The following is an 18,341-nucleotide window of genomic DNA, read 5'->3' as shown; positions in this document are numbered from 1 at the left end:
CGGGAAAAGCTGAGCAAAACATTAAAAAAAAAAAAAAAAAAAAAATCTCAATAAACTATTAAGCACTAAAATTTCACCCAAACAAGTAGGATTATATAAAGATAATTATTTGAGGAAATCAAACCTTGTAGAACAGATCTTCTACTTCTCTCAAACGAATATCTCCAGGAAGGTTACCAACATAGATGGTGCGGCTATTTCTGCTGCTCATTGTCTCGTTTCTCGTGTACAATAAAAACAAAATCTTGAAAAGGATAAGAATAAATGTTAATAAAAATTGCATCATAAAATGAAACAACATCGCATAGATTAAAAGGAGGATGGAGGAGAATAACCTATTGAGCCATAACCATAGTCATCAATCATCACCATGGCTATCAAAATTAACACAAAATCGAAATGAAAAAGAAAATCAACACGCGAAATTACGAGATCTTTTTGCTTTCTTTCTTGTTCTTTCTTCAATCAAGAATCAAAATCAAAAATTCGAAAAGAAAATGAAAATTAGAAGAGAGAAATCTATACCTGGTGATTTTAGGGCTAGAGAGAAAAAGGAGAAGCAGATCCTCGAAGATTTATGAAGTTCTGGAAAGATCGAAAGTGCGAAGCCACAGCCAGGTTTTCCTTTTATAATGCAACATGAAGTATGGGCTATAATCCTCTGCTTTCAGCACCATGCTTTCATTTTAGGGCTTCTTTACTCTTTTACCCTTCCGTCTAGAACATGCCTATCTGTTCAAAACGTAATTTCATATCGCCACGTGTTTACTTATTAAAATTGTATAAAAAGTAAATAATTAATAACAATTGCACGAAAAAATAGATATATGTTCCATTTTTATTTTTAAACTTTTTAAATACTTTAAAAGTTAAATATTTGTTTAATTAAAAATAATAATCATGACTTTTATTTTAATTTATTATTAATAAATTAATGATATAATATCCAAAAACAAAATTAGAATTCTTTTAATTATCTGAAACAATAATAATAATAATAATAATAATTAAACAGTCGTTTTGGCGGAATTTTAATCTTTCAGTACGTTCAAGGTTGAATCTCCTATATTTCTACCAAAAAAAATTCTAGCTATGACTCAAACACAACAAGATCAAAGAGACGTGACAAGGTCAAAGTTTATGGGATTCGAGAAACATCTAGAGAAAAAGTTTCATTTTTTAGTGAAGAGATGGATATTATACGTGGATACATCTTATATAGTTGTGTCACTGATATAATCATTTCAAACAAGTCAATCATTCACGAGTTGTTTGTAATTAAAGTTGGGTCCGCTTTTAAAATATTCAAATTTACTTTAATTTTTGTCTAATATATTAAAATACAATATTTTATTTAACCTATATTTAAATAACATAAAATATATCTCATTAACTTCAATATTTTTTTTTATTTAACATATATAATATATGTTACTTTTTTTAATATTTAATGTATCAGTACACTAAATATATTTTTTCACTTTTATATTAATATTTAATATTAACCCTTCAAATTAAATACATTTTTTAATTTATATTTAATATATTAAATATTTTTCTATTAACTAAATTAATTTTTTTTAGTGTTACCGTCATGATCCGGAGGTCTTGTTAAACTATCCATTCTTAAACTAAGTACCAATTAATTGAACTTTTTAATTAATCAATTTTCATTCATTAATTATATAGGTCACTTTACTATAAACTTAGATTTATAGACGTGCTATGTTCATCATTTACAAGTTATTTATAATTACAACTAAGTCAAATTTTTATTTTACTGCTGTAATTACATCATATTTTTATTAATAATTATGCTTTTCACAACGAGCTAGTCATGCATAACATGAAAGTAATACATATAGCATGATCGTTGAATGCATGCACATATTCATGACATGCACTCACATTCACCAACTGATTCATTCCAGATACATCGACCTAACCATTTTTTTCTAGGGTTTAAATATTCTATATGGTGCTCAACATTTGGTTCTTGACCTATTTGAGGCCTCAAATTGTGCTTCACGCCCTTGACATCTTTACCAAAAACCCTCGATGACACATACTTGGTCTTTGACCATTTTTACTCGAGGCACCTAGTATGTTTCATAATTGCACTCTTTTGAGATTCGTAGTGTGACTGTGGAACACTTGCGCTCACTCTAGAGTAAGTTAGCAAACTAAAACTTTGGTCTCTATTAGTTCAAATGACCTATGCTTAAGTCATTAGCATCACTCTTGACAAACGACTTTAAAAAGCAGGGTCAGAAAAAGTTTTAAAAAACGTTTGGAAATCAATTTGAGAAAACAATGTTATAAACTAACAAGTAATAAGGAAAAATAACGACATTGATACCATATAACCTGGGTACGAAGAATTGACAATTAGTCATATCTTCTAGCACTCGAGTAAATTGACAATGAGAGTTTCAAATAATAATAATAAAATAATAAATAACTACTTAACACGAGAGGAAGTCATAAAAAGGTATTTATTGGAATAGACAACTCCCAGTGATATAAATCAAATAGGATCATTTCATGAGAGTTTCAAAAACTTGGCCAACTCAAAAAGATCTTTCAAACTTTCAGACTTGTCTAGTTGACTTTCTATCCCACAGCGAATAAAAGCACTTCAAAGTTTGACTTTTGGTTTCATGTCTGCAATTTCAGTCAAACCAATCCTCTTCCAAGAAGTTCTTGTCGGTTCCCAAGTTTATAAATTTCGTTCTCCTTCACTTTTCCAAGGAAAATCCGATTCCTTTGTTCGTCCTAAAGCCTCAAAATCCTCATGGAGGTGACCGAAGAAGTTCAACTTCACACTACAGGTACAATATTTTTCACTTTTTATAGGACGAAGATAGGAACGTAATGATATTTTGAGCTCGTGGATTTTGATCAGGTAACCATAGAGACCAGAATTCAAACAAAATCCGAAAGCTAGAACGATACACGCGGTGGATTCGCATTGGGTTCTATGCCCTTTTTCTCGTGTGTGGCCAATCGGCTGCAACTCTCTTGGGAAGACTCTATTATGACAAAAGAGGGAATAGCAAATGGATGGCTACATTGGTTCAATCTGCCGGCTTCCCAATTCTCCTTCCCCTCCTTTGTTTTTTCACCCAACCCACCAAATCTTCCCCCAAACAGCCAAATTTCCTCACATTTGCCTTCATTTGCTTTGCTTTTGGTGTTCTTTTGATAGGAGACAATTTGATGTATTCTTATGGCCTTCTCTATCTTCCTGTCTCTACTTACTCACTTCTTTGTGCAACCCAATTGGCTTTCAATGCACTTTTCAGCTTCTTCCTCAATGCTCAAAAGCTCTCTCCTTATATACTCAACTCTCTCGTCCTTCTCACTGTCTCAGCTTCCCTTCTAGCTCTCAACTCCGAGTCCGATCCCACGACTCATTCGAGTAAAGGGAAGTACATAATCGGGTTCATTTGCACACTCGGTGCATCTGCGGCTTATTCTTTGTATCTTTGTCTTCTCCAGGTGTGTTTTGAGAAGGTTTTCAAGGGAGAAACATTTGCCACGGTGTTGGATATGCAGATATATCCTTCATTCGTAGCAAGCTGCGGTTGTGTGGTCGGTCTTTTCGGAAGTGGTGAATGGAGAGGTTTGGGAGATGAGATGAGGGGATATGGAGAAGGGAGAGTTTCTTATGTGATGACTTTGGTTTGGACTGCAGTGGCTTGGCAGGTCTCCTCCATTGGTTTGTTGGGGTTGATTTTTGAGGTGTCTTCGTTATTCTCTAATGTGATTAGCACATTGGCTTTGCCTGTTGTGCCAATTCTAGCAGTGATGTTTTTCCATGACAAGATGAATGGGATGAAGGCCATGGCTTTGGTTTTGGCTCTTTGGGGATTTGTTTCCTATGTTTATCATAATTATCTTCATGAGTCTAAAGCCAAGGCAACCTTACAGAGTGCTACTGATATCAATGCAGTTTGATAACATGATAAGTCTTATGGTCATGAACACGAGGGAGACGACGAACCACCTCCCTCCTTGAGGACGAACAAGAAGAAGATGGCGACCAGAAAGAACAGAAACATTTATAAACTTTCTACATGTATGGTTATTCCCTACAGAATCATGAGTATTATCTATAGATTGAAGTATAAATCATCCCAAAAACTTTTCTAAACAGCTCCCAAGAACAAAATCATGCAGATACATATAATTTTCTCAATTTCAGACCAATGTTAAAGAATCACTACCGGCAACATTATGTTAAGCTTGAGGTTGTGAAGTATAAAAAAAACGAGAACGAGAAGCTAATGTTATCGACTCAGGTGTATAAAGATTTAAGTTTATGTCGAACCATTATGTGTACCTTGGCCGTTCCTTAATCTGCTTGTTTCGAGCTGCCAACCCCAAGGAATTGGTCCACTAGTTTTGCTACCGAGTTTGCAAGATTATCTGCTGCTTCCTGTGTGGATGCCTCTGCATAGACACGAATAACGTCCTCGGTTCCTGATGGCCTTATGAAACAACGTCCTTGAGGATATTTTGCTGCAACAGAAAATGAAAGATAACGAGAATATAGAGATCAGAGGGATATCAGATGTCGTAATCTGAACGGAGAAAAGGATCGCATATCTAAGGGAAACAATCAATCTAGTTGAGCTGAAATGAAGTACAAGAAACAGATCTTACTGAAAAATATGAAACATACAACTTATTAAGTTAAGCAAATATAGATTTCAGAGTTGTCGTTACCTGTTTCCACATTGATTGCTTCTTGTAACCCAGGTGGCTTTACAACCTCAGTTCTGCATTAGTTGTTTCAACCGCTGTTCTATCAACGACTTTCTTCTTCAAAAAGTTGCATACTGCAACGGTCCAAGTCTACTGCTAGCAGATATTGTCCTCTTTGGGCTTTCCCATTCGGGCTTCCTCTCAAGATTTTTAAAACACATTTGTTAGGTGTTTCCACACTATTATAAAGAATATGTTTCGTTCTCTTCCCCAACCGGTGTGGGATTTTACAATCCACCCCCCTTCAAGGCCCAGCATCCTCGCTGGCACTTGTTCTCTTCTCCAATCGATGTGGGACTCTCCAATCCACCCCTTTTAGGGCTCAGCATCCTTACTGGCACACCGCCTCGTGTCCACCCCCTTCGGGGCTCAACCTCCTCGCTGGCACTCGTTCCCTTCCCCAATCGATGTGGGACCCCCCAATCCACCCTTTTCGAGGCCTAGTGTCCTTGTTGGCACACCACCTCATGTCCACCCCCCTTCGGGGCTCAACCTCCTCGCTGGCATATCGCCCAATGTCTAGCGTTGATACCATTTGTAACGGCCCAAACCCACCGCTAACAGACATGGTCCTCTTTGGGCTTTCCCTTTCGGGCTTCCCCTCAAGTATTTTAAAACACGTCTGCTAGGAAGAGGTTTCCACACCCTTGTAAAAAATGTTCCGTTCTCCTCCTCAATCGATATGGAATCTCACACGTACGGAAGCCACAAAGAACATGCATGCTACCACAGTCTTACAATCTGGCCTACTACAGTAATTGAATTGATAGTGTTATTGCCACAAACAATAGCAAAATGAACAAGAACTGTAAATTACATTTATTTTCCCTCTAACTTGTCCCACAAACAATAGCTTTGCTTCTTTCCTCTCAAAAATAAAAACTAGAGAACAATATAAACTTGCTTCATAGTGAGGAAACAGACAAGCAAACCTTGAGCTGCCTACTCGGTAGGTCCCGATAGAGCTCATTCCAGTCACATATCGACCAATGTTTGTGCTGTAGAATAGCCTCAACTAGGAGCAAGCCACTCAGGGCATCTCCCACAGCTTGATTGATCAATTTGCTGACTGCCAGTAATCTGAAGGCTGCCTTTTCCGATTCCGAACCTGAAACATACAATAAATTAACTCCTACACGCGAAAACTGTAATAACTTCACGAGAGGGCCATCTCTTTCCCACATAAATATTACCATTAGATACATTGGAGAGCTCCAAATGAATGGGATATAACATTGAAATGCAGTAATCTGAGAACAAGACAGTCCCATGACAATTTGCTTCAAAATGGATGCCAATATCAAATTCAGCAGCTTTCTCATGCAAGTACTTTACTCCGGTTGGAGTGAATACTACTTCCAGTTCCAACTCTTTAAGATACCGAGTCGAGGATCCATTCGCATAAGCAGTTTGGACAACACCAAGGCAGAGCTGAAAATCAATTTTGGTGGCTTCACTCCTTGCTGCCACAATCGTAAACTGTTCCTTGATGAATATGGCAAATAAAGATAATATTTTGTCCCCATCAACAAGATTGATCTTATTGGTAATTCCCGATGGCACGGTAAAATATACGAGTCGGTCAGCATCTCCATCGAAACTAGCACACCTTAAAGCTAGAAGCATCCAAGCATTCAATACTACCTCCGATTAAGAAAACATTTTATCATTCTCAATCATAAAAGATATATCAATAAAAAATGGTTCCCCTAATTTAAAAGACTTTCTCCAACCAAAAATGGATCTCTTTCACAAAGATCAATGACAATGATTGTAACAACCCAAGCCCAAGCCCAACGCTAGCAGATATTATCTTCTTTGGGCTTTTCCTTCTGAGCTTCCCCTCAAAGTTTTAAAACGCGTCTGCTAGGAGAAGTTTCCACACCCTTATAAAGAATGTTTTGTTCCCCTTTCCAACCGATGTGGAATCTCACAATCCACTCCCCAAAACAGGGCCTAGCGTCCTCGCTGACACTCGTTCCCCTATCCAATCGACATGGGATCTCGCAGTTCACCCCCCTTTAGAGCCCAGCGTCCTCGCTAGCACTCGTATCTCTCTCAAATTGTTGTGGGACTTCATAGTCGGGCCCCCAAGGAGGGTGGATTATGAGATCCCACGTTGGTTGGAGAGGAGAAAGAAGCATTTTTTATAAGGGTGTGGAAACCTCTCCCTAGCAGACGCATTTTAAAACCTTGAGAGAAAGCCCGAAGAGGACAATATCTGTTAGCAGTGGGTTTGGGCTTGGGCTGTTACAATGATGTATAACACAACACAATGCTAAAGAGCAAGATGTCAATAATGTGGAGTGTGACTGACATTACATAACATGTAATACACTATCTTATATGGAGGGGAAAGGGTATTGCTGCACCTACCAGGCTGCCATAGTTCACCATTTGATTAATTACAAAATCTAAGATTATTCCCTTGTAGTCAAAGATCAAGATATTTCTTATGTGATAAGCTGGCACGTGTGAGTAATATCATCATAAGATATTTTCCGCAACGAAAATAAACTTGATTAATCAACAATGCAGCAATGTCAAACCTGATCCCAACATCTAGCGAACCAAAGTTTCGTGGAACAATCTTCTCTTTCTGAACAAAATCAGCACCTACTCCTTCATTGAGTACACCTTCTCCATTTCCTGAACTACGAATCTCAATAGCCAAGCCATTCAAGCTTTCCTTCAAAAGTTTTAACTTCTGTCCACCGACACCATTAGCTCCATCAACAACCAATTTGTGATCCCAACCACTCAGCTCACTGTTATTTGGGCTCAAATTCAACGAGCACCTATCAAACATAAAAGTCCTTTCACGAAGTATTCCAAATAAGTCATTTTCTAAGATAAGTAAACAAAATAAAACAACGTGAATGGGCCTGAAGGCTTATTGAAGTAATCAAGTTCGCCTGAAGCTTTCAAGCCTCGATTTCGAACATGAACCATCCAATGTAATTGAGGAGTCGTCAAAATTCCCATATCTTGAGCTACGGCCCCAATGATTGAGCCAATTCCCTTCAATAAAGTTTAACAGTTCAAGTGAAAAGAAATGAACATTATGTCAACCACTTGGCCTACTATTGAACTACTATTTCAAATGAAGGGCAAATACATGTTTTGCAGCATCAAGTAGGGCTTCTCCACTTGGCCTCGTATCTCTTGCCACCAGAATTTGAGCTGATTTTGATCCATCTAATAAGATATTTTCCTTCTCCGCCAATCCATTGATTAACTGTTTATCAATTTAATTACATAGCATATCTTAGGTTTCATTCAGAAAAATATATGCGAGATCCCACATCGGTTAGAGCGGGATCGAAGCATTCTTTACAAGGTCCCTAGCAGACATGTTTTAGAAACCTTGAGGGAAAACCCGAAAGGGAAAGACCATACGCGTTTTAAAAACCTTGAGTGGAAGCTCGAAAGGAAAAGCCCAAAGAGGACAATATCTACTAACGGTAAGCTTGAGCTATTACAATCACTCTCTAAATAAATTAACAATTATAGAAAAACAAAAATCAACTTTCTAGTGAAACAACTCCTCCCCAACCCTCTTCCTCCACGTCCCAATTTCACCCTCATGAATCATAACAACCCAAGCCACCGCTAGCAGATATGACCTATTTTGTCCCGTTACGTATCGCCCTCAACCTCACCATTTTAAAACACATCTACTATGGAGAGGTTTCCATACCCTTATAAGGAATGTTTCGTTCCCCTCTCCAACCGGTATGGGATCTCACAATCATTAACCAAATAAGAATAAACTAAGACGACCAAGACATTGTAATCGATAGTCATACTTGAAAGAGATCGTGCGAGGAGGACGCATTTGCGAGGGCTTCGGCAAAGGGCTGCCACTCTTGGTTGAGCATCCCACCATTCGAGTCCGCAATTTTTACCCCATTATCTGATTCTTTGTTGTGAGAGGCCGTGATCATCGACCCGATCACGGCATTGGTTTTCAAAGCTCTCAAAGCCGCCAAAATTCCCATCCTATACAACATCGAACGAAGTACCGATGCATCCTCCCTAAAACCTGCGGTTCCATATGATAGCCTAACTCCTAACAGCATAACAGACACAAAAACAAGAATTATAAGCTATGAACAGCAGTATCGGCTGTAAAAGAAGATGGTAAAATTGGGGAAACGCAACCTTGAGGAGGTGGGACGCGATCAGATGAGCCAAGAAGGAGATCGCGTTGCTCTTCGTTCATGATCTCTATGCTACTCCTGTTCTCACAGATTGAGGCAACATTACAATGAAACAGAATCAGATCGCAATACAGCGTGTAAATTGGCTATACCGATATAACATAAACATCAAAGTTTCTATTCTTCAACTAACGCAATTCGAAGATTGTAGTTGCTTCAGTAGAAAATCACAGAACCAAACTAAACCCCAACAGGCTGAGGGTGGCCAAATGATGAATGTCAGATTAGAAAACACGAGGAAGTGAGTATTGATTATGAAAAATAAAAGAAGAACGGATCTGAAAGAAAGGAACTTAAAATAAGAACTTAGAATCTTACCAATCCGAAGCGGAGAAATGAAAGAACTGATGATGAGAGCGCGATTTACATGATCTGAAGCTTCAATCTAACAGGAAAGAACATAGATGGAGTGTTAAAAAAAAGCGATTTAAATTATTTAAATTAAATAGGGTTCCTCAAGAGATATTTTCACTGTTGGTAAGACAATAGCGTTATTGACCTACACTCTCTTATTAAGGACAAGTTGAGTGCTATTGACCTACACTCGTAAAGATAAGTTAGGTGTTAATAACCTACACTCGTAAAGATAAGTTGGGTATTATTGACCTACCCTCATAAAAGACAAATTAGACGTGATTGACATACACTCTCTAACTGAGTATTAAGATATAATATTTAAAAAATATTAGTTATGGAATATATTTTAGATATTTGATATTTGACTAGTAGTATATTTTATTTTATTATCAACATTTAGTTAGTTTATATTTTCTTTGTTTTTAGGTATTAGTGGATAGCTCGTATCCTATTTAAACATGAGGAATATCGATGAAAATTGGACTTGATCCCAATTCTATTTTTCATTTTTAACATGGTATCAGAGCACCCATCTTGATGTTCTTAAATATCAAAATTTCCTCTATGGCAAAATCAGCCCTTCAAAATTTCGGATGTTGATTTAACAATCCTTATTATATTCATCACCATGATACCATGAGAATGTTTGTTTAATCCAGTTAGAGGTATGTGAAATTCTCTATTTATAATAAAATAAATTACAAGCATATGAAAATAGTAATAAGCGAGAAGATTTTAATAAAATATCAAATATGATATATATGGTAAACTATAATTTAGTACTAGATATCCGTAACAACAGTTTACTAATGAGATTTAGAGTCCACTTAAGAACAAACGAGCTTTATTCTTCCATCTTCAATCTTTGGATTGTTACCGTTATCCTCTATGTCATTTATGCATGCATCATTAATACATTTTACAAAATTAGAATAAACTAGGGATGTAAATATATATGTATACTTTATGCATGCATCATTATTAATCCATCTAATATAAGAAATTGGTTAATTGCATTGAAGGAGTAAAATGCGTTGACTTTAAAATAATCGATCATTTAAAATATTAAAAAGTAAGTAAATTTCAAATGTAATATTTTACTTTTTTTCCAATACGAAAGCAACCTTGTAATATAATATAAAATAATTGATTAAGTAATAATAATGATAATAATTTAAATTTATTATCTAATTATAAATTAATAATAATCGCCGAATTATAATTTATGGAAAATAAATAAAATAAAGCATTTTCAATGTGTGGGCGTTGAACAAATCAAGAGGTCAACTATGTACAACATGTTCCGTTTGAATAAAGTCAAATGCACCTTCTTTTAAAATACAAGCTCAATATTATTACTTGTGTAAAAATGTATAATTAACCTTAGTGTTGGATTAATTTAGCCCGAACAAGTTGAACGTTGGTGCCGGGATTCTATGTTTACCCGTCTAGGATCTTACTAAAAAATAATTTCTGCCTCACTTAATAAGTGACACTCCTCGAATTTATTCAAAATAATGTAACAACCTAAACTCACCGCTAGCAAATATTATTCTCTTTCAAACTTTCTTAAAAGATTTTAAGACACGAGATGTCTCCTTAAAATATTCGACTTTCCTCTAGAATATATATCAGTTCCAATTTCCACCTTCCAAAATAAAATTACCATAATCTAATTCTTATGGGTATACACGGTTGAGTTAGAGAATGTTAGACGAACACGACTCTCTACAATGGTCATTCATTTTTTACTGCCTTCGAGGAGGCTTGGCACGACTAAATTTAGGGCATGGCTCTGATACCATGTTAGACGAACGAACACACTCTCCACAATGGTATGATATTGTCCACTTTGAGGATAAGCTCTCATGGCTTCACTTTGGGTTTCCCCAAAAGGCCTCGTACCAATGGAGTTAGTATTCCTCACTTATAAACCCATGATCATTCCTTAAATTAGCCGATGTGGGACTTTCATAATCCAATAGAGAATTTTTTTGAGTTGGTGACTCGACCCATCTAAATAGAGTTCAGAACCCAACTTAACCCAACTCTCTATTCTTGTTGGGTTGTCGGGTTGTCTTTTTTTTTTCTTCTCCATGATTTAAATTTTTTATTTGTTTTATATTAATATGAAAAATAAGTTTGATTGTAACACTATATTTGGGTTGATCGGATTAGTAGTAAGAGTTTGAACTTTTTATAATTTATTCCCCAAGATTATTAAGGGCAGAACATTGAATGTAGCCAATACAAAGACACAAAATATTTTGTTGGTTGCATTTTAAAATAACATTATTTAATAGCTTTTCAAAAAAGAAAAAAAAAGGACTATTTTATTTATTTATTTATTTATTTATTTTTAAATTTTTTTTGTATACGTTGAGCTACGAGGTTTTCGTCCCCCTGCCTACCGCCCACAGAATTTGGGGCGTTCCACAATTTCGCCTCTTCTTCCTTTCTCCTATAAATTTCCCGATGTGAAAATTGCCATTTCCCCATAACCGTAAACTCTGCTGCATTTTCTCTCCTCTTTCTCTCCTCTTTCTCTCCCTCTTCCTTTGCCGATCTCTGTTCCTGTTATCCATGGCGGAATCCAAGGGCAAACTCGAATCTCTCAGGGAGTGGGTTTCTGAGCACAAGCTTCGTACCGTCGGTAAATCTACGTTTTCAATCCTCTTGTCTATTTTATTTTCCTGATTTCCGATTGCTTGTTATCTTTCGATTTTGTGTTCTGATTGCATGTTGTTGTTGTTGTTGTTTGGGGTGAAGGATCTCTGTGGCTTAGCGGGATTGCGGGTTCTATTGCCTACAATTGGTCTCAACCTAATATGAAGACCAGCGTGAAGATCATCCATGCTAGGTGCGTTTCTGGCTTTTTGTGTTTTTTTTCCCCTTAATCCTGGATCTTGGCTTTTGCTCTAGTGCTGCCTATTTATGAAGATTTTATTCTGGAATGAATCTGTGGATTAACCTTATTGGATGGAAGTCTGTAAAAATCATCCCTCTTTTGGGGATCTGGCTGGAGTTTTGAAATCTTGAGGATGTTCTGGAGTTAATCCTGATAAAACAGAGATTATTTTCCCCTAAATTTGTTTGAAACGATGTTTTGGATGGCTTGGAAAGCTTAATTTTGTTGTGTTCTTGATTATTAAGTCCATGAATTTGTTAGTAGAACAACTTTAATCTCTCTTATATAAAAGCAAAAGAAAAAACGGCGCTGCATGATCATGTTTTCCTTAAATTTTCGTTCTAGACTCTGAAAAAACTGTCCTATGATTGAGTGCTTCGTTTTCCTGATGAACGCCAAAACATTCTTAGCGTCTGTGCTCTTGTGACCTTCCTGTTAGGAATTACAAACTCTCGCATTGATATTGTCCACTTTATCCATAAGCTTTGCTTTGTACTTCCCCAAAAGGCCTCAGACCAATGAAGATCTATTCCTTACTTATAAACCCATGATCATTCCCTGAATTAGCCAATGTACAGCTCATAGCCTCTAATTGGAATGGCCTACACAAGATTTCTTGGTAAATTGTCACTATTCTACGTATACCATCAGCTTAGATTAGAGGGCATTTTTTTAAGGATTCATTGTCCCTTAGGCTGATCTCTGGCCATCTTTGAACATTTATTTTCATCATATTTGGGAATATGATCATATGTTACTAATCATCTTTGGTCTATTCAGTTTTTAAAATGTCATGTCTAATTATCCATCCATCTATATACTTCCTTTCTTTCTTTCTTTGTGTTCAATAATTTTGACATCTTGCTCAAGGGTTATACTACGCTTAAGTTGATGTTTCATTATCTATATATCATCTCTGATCAAAATTTGCACGGAATTTAGTGGAAGTTTGACAATTACTATCGAGATTTCAAACATGGATGATCAAAATTTGAAAGCCGATAAAAGTTCATCAAAATGACAAACTTAACAGAAGTTTGAGGACCAAAATTGGATCTAAACCAAATGTTTTATGTTTTACCTTCGACACTTTTTCTCGGTCGCATTCAAAAAGGCTTATATATAGGCTGCATGTTCTTGTGTATGAGGTCTGATGTTGATGGTGTTGGGTTGTTGAAAATGGCTATCAGGTTGCACGCACAGGCTTTGACCCTGGCTGCTCTAGCAGGCGCTGCCGTGGTCGAATATTATGAACACAAATCAGGAGCAAAGGCGGAGCGATATGCCAAATTCCTTCCAATTGATAACTACTCAAGGAAGGACTAAGTTTTGTTTTGTGTGTTTGTGTACGTACACAGGAGGGAAGGGGTAATAAAATAGTTTCATTCTCATTCTGAGGCTTAGAAATCAATGTTACTTGTCCATTCTTTTGTAGTATGCAAATATGATGAATATAAGCAATTTGTTTGTGAACCTTCTTGGAGGTGAATGAATGAATGGTGTTGTATTATGAACCAAATGTTGGTGGGTCTGTGAGATGCTCTGCCCTGTTTGATCTTTCCCTTCCATCAGGACCTAATATGGTGATTTTGTAAGCCCCAAAGCAAGAATGAATAATCTCTTTTACCTCTCTCCATATATATATATATATATATATATTTTTTGTAATTTACATTTATAAAAACTAATATGATTAACTATTTAATTAGAATAAATCAATCAAAATAATTTCTTTTTACAAATAAAGTTTATTATTTATTAAAATCGCTAATAATATTTTAATTTTAATCAATTGGTTAACTAGCTTAGGATAAAAAGTTGATTACCAATAATTATAAATAATTAGGTATTGATTGTTTATGATGAATTAACTTTTTATTAGAACTAATTATGTTAGCTCATTCATTAATATATCATAATTTTAAAACATGATTAATTTATTCAAATCAAATCCACTATAATTAATTAAATGTTTTGTTGTAATAATTATATATATATGATTTTTAAAAATTCGTTTTTATTATTTAATTAATGGTTTATCATGGTTATATAAAATTTATAAATATACACCATTTAAAACAATTTTGGTATTTGATTTTTGAAATATAGCCCACAGTTCTTCAATTTTATTATTTTATTGATTATTACAATTAAAAGTATATAATTTTATAATTTTGTTAAACTCATTTATTTTAGGATAATTATTAAGATTGATTACTAAATAAGCTCGAAACCTTAACATTTAAAATACAAATTTAATTAGCTAAAATTATTTTAATAATTTTATGTAATAAAAAAGAAGTAGGGTAAAAATTGTTGGAGCCCACCTATATCTGATTCTCATCTTATTTTTAAACATCTATTTATCGTATGTCTTAAATAAAACTTATGTTAAGAGTTAAAAATTGTTTGACGAAGTCTATAAGTTCATTGAACTCGTCTTTTGAAAACGATTACTCATTTTTAAAGGAAAACAACCTTTTTTCTGATTGCATATATAATTGAAAGTCAACAAAGTTTGGTGTGCTACGTTGAACAAAGCAAACATGGTAATCCAGATGCATATTAGATGTTCCATGTATATCTTGGATTTCCACCGAACAACGGTTGATCCTTTAAAAATGACTCATATTAAATATTTTAAATTATTAATTACTGTCTTTAATCATTTAAAATCAATTTAATGTTTGATTTTACATTTTTTTTTTATCTTGGTTTGTTATTCCATAAAATTACAAAAATACCCGTAACTATTGATTCTATTTCAAAAATACTCCAAGTTTAAACAACTTCGCTTCACTCACAAACTTTCACCAACAAGGGTTCTCACTTACAATAAATCGAACAAGAAGAGCGTTGAATAAAAGTTTTTCACTCACATTTACTACTTTGTTGCTTTTGTTGTGAGCGTATATGCTAATTTTACCCGAATATTCTTCTCCTTCCATCATCAAACTAAATTTGGAAACCCTAATATTTTCTCCTTCCACTTTCCGTAGTCATCGATTTACAACGACCTACTACGAACACTGTGTCCAATTTCTCCACTAATCGAACCATTGTTCTTGAAAATACAAGTTCTATTATTATGCAAAATGGGCTCTAAAGTTATACGAGAAAATATTGACGTCATATCTCCCTCGATACAATGTGCGTATGGATTGAGTTGAAAAAATCTTTTAAATAAATCTAAAAATTTAAATTGGTTGGATTGGTGACTCGAGCATCTTGAATATAATCCACAACCCAATAACACATGTTATATTAGGTTGGGTTGTCGATATTTATATATAATACATGTTATATTAATAACTGAAATTTCAATATTAAACATTTATAAGTCACAGCTCATCCCTGGCCTTAGTTAACAACTTAAAATATACTTAATATTTTTATAAGTAGGGTTGAGCTGAGTTGGATTGTAACCCTATTTTCGAGTTGATTGGATTGACCCGACAAAAAAATGATAACACTCAAATCGAACTGAACTTTTTGATTTTTTAAAAATTTAATCCAAATCGAATCGACCAATTCAATATTCATAGTTTGAACGGAATAATTTGAGTTGATCGACATTTAACCCCTCGAGCTACCTAGCCAAGTGGGGTGTAGTGTGTGGGTTAAGAGAACAAACCCATTGGAAGTCCATGTCCATCGGCGGCCCAATCTGGTTACTATATATTATAAACCTAGCTCGTCTAGGGCTTTACTTGGCGGCCGTTGGTATCTGTGTTCTCAATTTCTCTGCAGCACCCGGTAATTCTCTCTTCCTCTCTGTTATGTTGCTACCAATGATCTTAATCTAGTCGTTTTTAGGCATCAATACATTGGATTTTCTTCTGATTGCAGAGGTTTTTAACTAAATCGAAAATGAGTCGAGGAGGTGCAGCCGGTCCCAAGGGGAAGAAGAAGGGAGTAACCTTCACAATCGACTGTTCGAAGCCGGTGGAAGATAAGATTATGGACATTGCTTCTCTGGAAAAGTTTCTTTTGGAGAGGATTAAAGTCGGAGGCAAGGCTGGAGCTCTTGGCGATGCCGTCTCTGTTACTCGTGAGAAGAGTAAAATTACCGTCACTTCTGACAGTAATTTCTCCAAGAGGTATACGTTTTTTTTTTCCTTTCATTTGAATCATTAGTTTGTTATGAATCAATGTTGAGGCCAGTTTTATTTCAGAAGTTGTATTCTGGATGTAGTTTTGTACATAAAGTTTGTATTGAGGAGTGGCTAGGTTGAATATTTCTTACTCGATAGTGTTTTGAATGTTACAAATATGTGCTATTGTTCTGAAGCTATATTTTAGATTTGTTATAGTGAGGGGGGACTTAGGCTTGATATGTTTGATATTTGTTTGTATGATGAACATGATTGAATGTACTGAACTCCAATGGAGAATTCTGAGATTTGAGGCGAGGGCAGAATAATTGATTCTAAAATAAGGGTTGTTTCGTTTGAATTTTGTTCTGTATAAAGTAATTGATTGAATGCGTATTGAAAATCCATTTGTAGAATTCTGAGTCAACATTTCGAATACCATTACAACATTTTGAGGGCTCTGATTATATAATTTCTTAACGGGTTTTGATTCTTCTATTTTTGAAGTTTGGGATATAGAATAGGCTGTTCATATTGGAAAGTTGATTGGCAGTTTCCTTGTGTAACTATTTGGAGTGTAACCTAAACATGGTGAACTTGTTATGTTTACTTGGTGTGCTCGTTGCATAGGTTTGTTTGTGAATAAGAAGTAGAAATAGAACACTGTGATGTTTGATGTGCTAGTTATTTGTTCTTTTGAATCGATTATTCCGATAAATTTGCTAATTTTTTGTCCAAGTATTCATGTGGGCACATAGTTCTAATGATTTGTGATTTGTGATTGATTTTGTTATTTAGCTTATTCCCTCCCTCGTTCCTTTCCCCAATGAAGTAATGTGATCTTCAAATAAGTTCATCCTATCATATTATTGAGATGGTTCATGGAGTTGATTGCTGTCGATCGACTTATGTATTTGTGTCTATGTTTTTGCATTTAATTGTGTCTTCATTCCTACACTTGAAGATAAAGGAATAGGAACTGAGAGGGATAGAATAGATCACAAATCGCTCGACCTATTTACTCATTGGTGATGTGTTACCAAGCAATATCTTAGGCAGTTGTAGAAACTCAATATCTAAATTGCATTAGTCTCTCCGTTTGTTCTTCTGACATGTAGCATTAGCCATTTGGCCTCGAGAACTCTGGCGTCTATAAAACAAAAATGCTTGTATGGGTAAGGAACATGAACTATGACTGATTTTATCTTATATCTGTCTGTTGTAGATATTTGAAGTACTTGACCAAGAAGTACCTGAAGAAACACAATGTGCGGGATTGGCTACGAGTGATCGCTGCGAACAAAGACAGGAACGTTTACGAACTCAGGTACTTCAACATTGCCGAGAATGAGGGAGAGGAAGAGGATTAAATTTATGAATTTGACATTGCATTTAAGGAACAAGTTATGTCGCAGCAATCTCTCACTGTTTTTGTTACTACTGTTGCTTGTGTGATCCTTTATTTTTTCCATTCGAACTAATGCAGTTTAGCAATTTTGTTTTCTTCGACAGTCTTAGATTGCTGTTGTTTTTGTGTCATATTTGAGCAACACCAACAATTTTTCACTCACAACCACCAATGTTTCACTTATCGTATGCATATATTTTTCTCATGAAAGATGATTCTTAAGGTTTCTTCCCCCAGCAACTACGTCTAATATTTTCCCTCAGTATATTCTTTTAAACCAAAATAATCAAGTCATTTCTCAAAATTTGAAAATATCCAAAGTTCCCATAACCAATAGACTTACCTTCGCATATTCAAACTTTCCTAAATTGTTGAACTTTCATATAACTGTTTTATTCATTCCATTATTACATATTCCACTCCCCCATTTGCATAAGTTGGGTTCAAAGATATAAACATGAATATATAGATATGATTAATTATATACTAGTAAAACTTGATATATTTTTTTTTGAATGTAACATTTTGCATAAGAATGTAAGGTAATAATATATTAGTATTCATTATAATATTGGTCATAT

General features: G+C 35.1%; 5 protein-coding genes across 8 annotated transcripts in view; 3 read left to right on the top strand and 2 right to left on the bottom strand.

The window, feature by feature from the left end:
• The window catches only part of LOC111435599 (serine/arginine-rich splicing factor SR30-like), a 5,150-nt gene extending 4,538 nt beyond the window's left edge, over positions 1 to 612 (bottom strand). For 3 of the 4 annotated variants that reach the window (XR_002709098.1, XR_002709099.1, XM_023073012.1), the window contains exons 1-3: positions 526 to 612; positions 336 to 374; positions 125 to 244 (exon numbers count right to left, since the gene is read on the bottom strand). Coding sequence is in view for 2 of the 4 variants with exons in the window: in XM_023073012.1 (XP_022928780.1) it covers positions 125 to 211 (87 nt within the window). In the remaining 2 variants the exon portion in view is untranslated. The remainder of the gene's footprint in view (positions 1 to 124; positions 245 to 335; positions 375 to 525) is intronic. The other variant, XM_023073019.1, reaches the window with a different exon arrangement.
• Positions 613 to 2,763: 2,151 nt separating this feature from the next.
• LOC111435591 (probable purine permease 11) lies at positions 2,764 to 4,109 on the top strand. Its single transcript, XM_023073001.1, has 2 exons — positions 2,764 to 2,831; positions 2,906 to 4,109. Exons 1-2 carry the CDS (start codon positions 2,795 to 2,797, stop codon positions 3,958 to 3,960), a joined length of 1,092 nt encoding a protein of 363 aa, XP_022928769.1. The 5' UTR covers positions 2,764 to 2,794; the 3' UTR covers positions 3,961 to 4,109.
• A 1,268-nt stretch (positions 4,110 to 5,377) lies between these two features.
• LOC111435567 (phosphoacetylglucosamine mutase-like) lies at positions 5,378 to 9,399 on the bottom strand. Its single transcript, XM_023072984.1, has 9 exons — positions 9,312 to 9,399; positions 8,935 to 9,011; positions 8,580 to 8,842; positions 7,889 to 8,008; positions 7,646 to 7,791; positions 7,320 to 7,568; positions 5,964 to 6,379; positions 5,703 to 5,878; positions 5,378 to 5,519 (listed from the first exon to the last, which is right to left on the bottom strand). Exons 2-9 carry the CDS (start codon positions 8,993 to 8,995, stop codon positions 5,517 to 5,519), a joined length of 1,434 nt encoding a protein of 477 aa, XP_022928752.1. The 5' UTR covers positions 8,996 to 9,011; positions 9,312 to 9,399; the 3' UTR covers positions 5,378 to 5,516.
• A 2,317-nt stretch (positions 9,400 to 11,716) lies between these two features.
• Positions 11,717 to 13,849, top strand: LOC111432132. The gene is made up of 3 exons (XM_023068952.1): positions 11,717 to 12,003; positions 12,120 to 12,210; positions 13,449 to 13,849. The coding sequence occupies exons 1-3, from the start codon at positions 11,934 to 11,936 to the stop codon at positions 13,582 to 13,584; spliced, it is 297 nt and encodes a 98-aa protein (XP_022924720.1). The 5' UTR covers positions 11,717 to 11,933; the 3' UTR covers positions 13,585 to 13,849.
• Positions 13,850 to 15,905: 2,056 nt separating this feature from the next.
• LOC111441145 (60S ribosomal protein L22-2) lies at positions 15,906 to 17,925 on the top strand. Its single transcript, XM_023078086.1, has 3 exons — positions 15,906 to 16,014; positions 16,108 to 16,358; positions 17,578 to 17,925. The coding sequence occupies exons 2-3, from the start codon at positions 16,129 to 16,131 to the stop codon at positions 17,720 to 17,722; spliced, it is 375 nt and encodes a 124-aa protein (XP_022933854.1). The 5' UTR covers positions 15,906 to 16,014; positions 16,108 to 16,128; the 3' UTR covers positions 17,723 to 17,925.
• Positions 17,926 to 18,341: the final 416 nt, after the last annotated feature.

The sequence above is a fragment of the Cucurbita moschata genome, unplaced genomic scaffold (genome assembly GCF_002738365.1).
Source record: "Cucurbita moschata cultivar Rifu unplaced genomic scaffold, Cmos_1.0 Cmo_Scf00003, whole genome shotgun sequence".
Taxonomy (NCBI): domain Eukaryota; kingdom Viridiplantae; phylum Streptophyta; class Magnoliopsida; order Cucurbitales; family Cucurbitaceae; genus Cucurbita; species Cucurbita moschata.
This window is presented reverse-complemented; position numbering and strand designations above follow the sequence as displayed.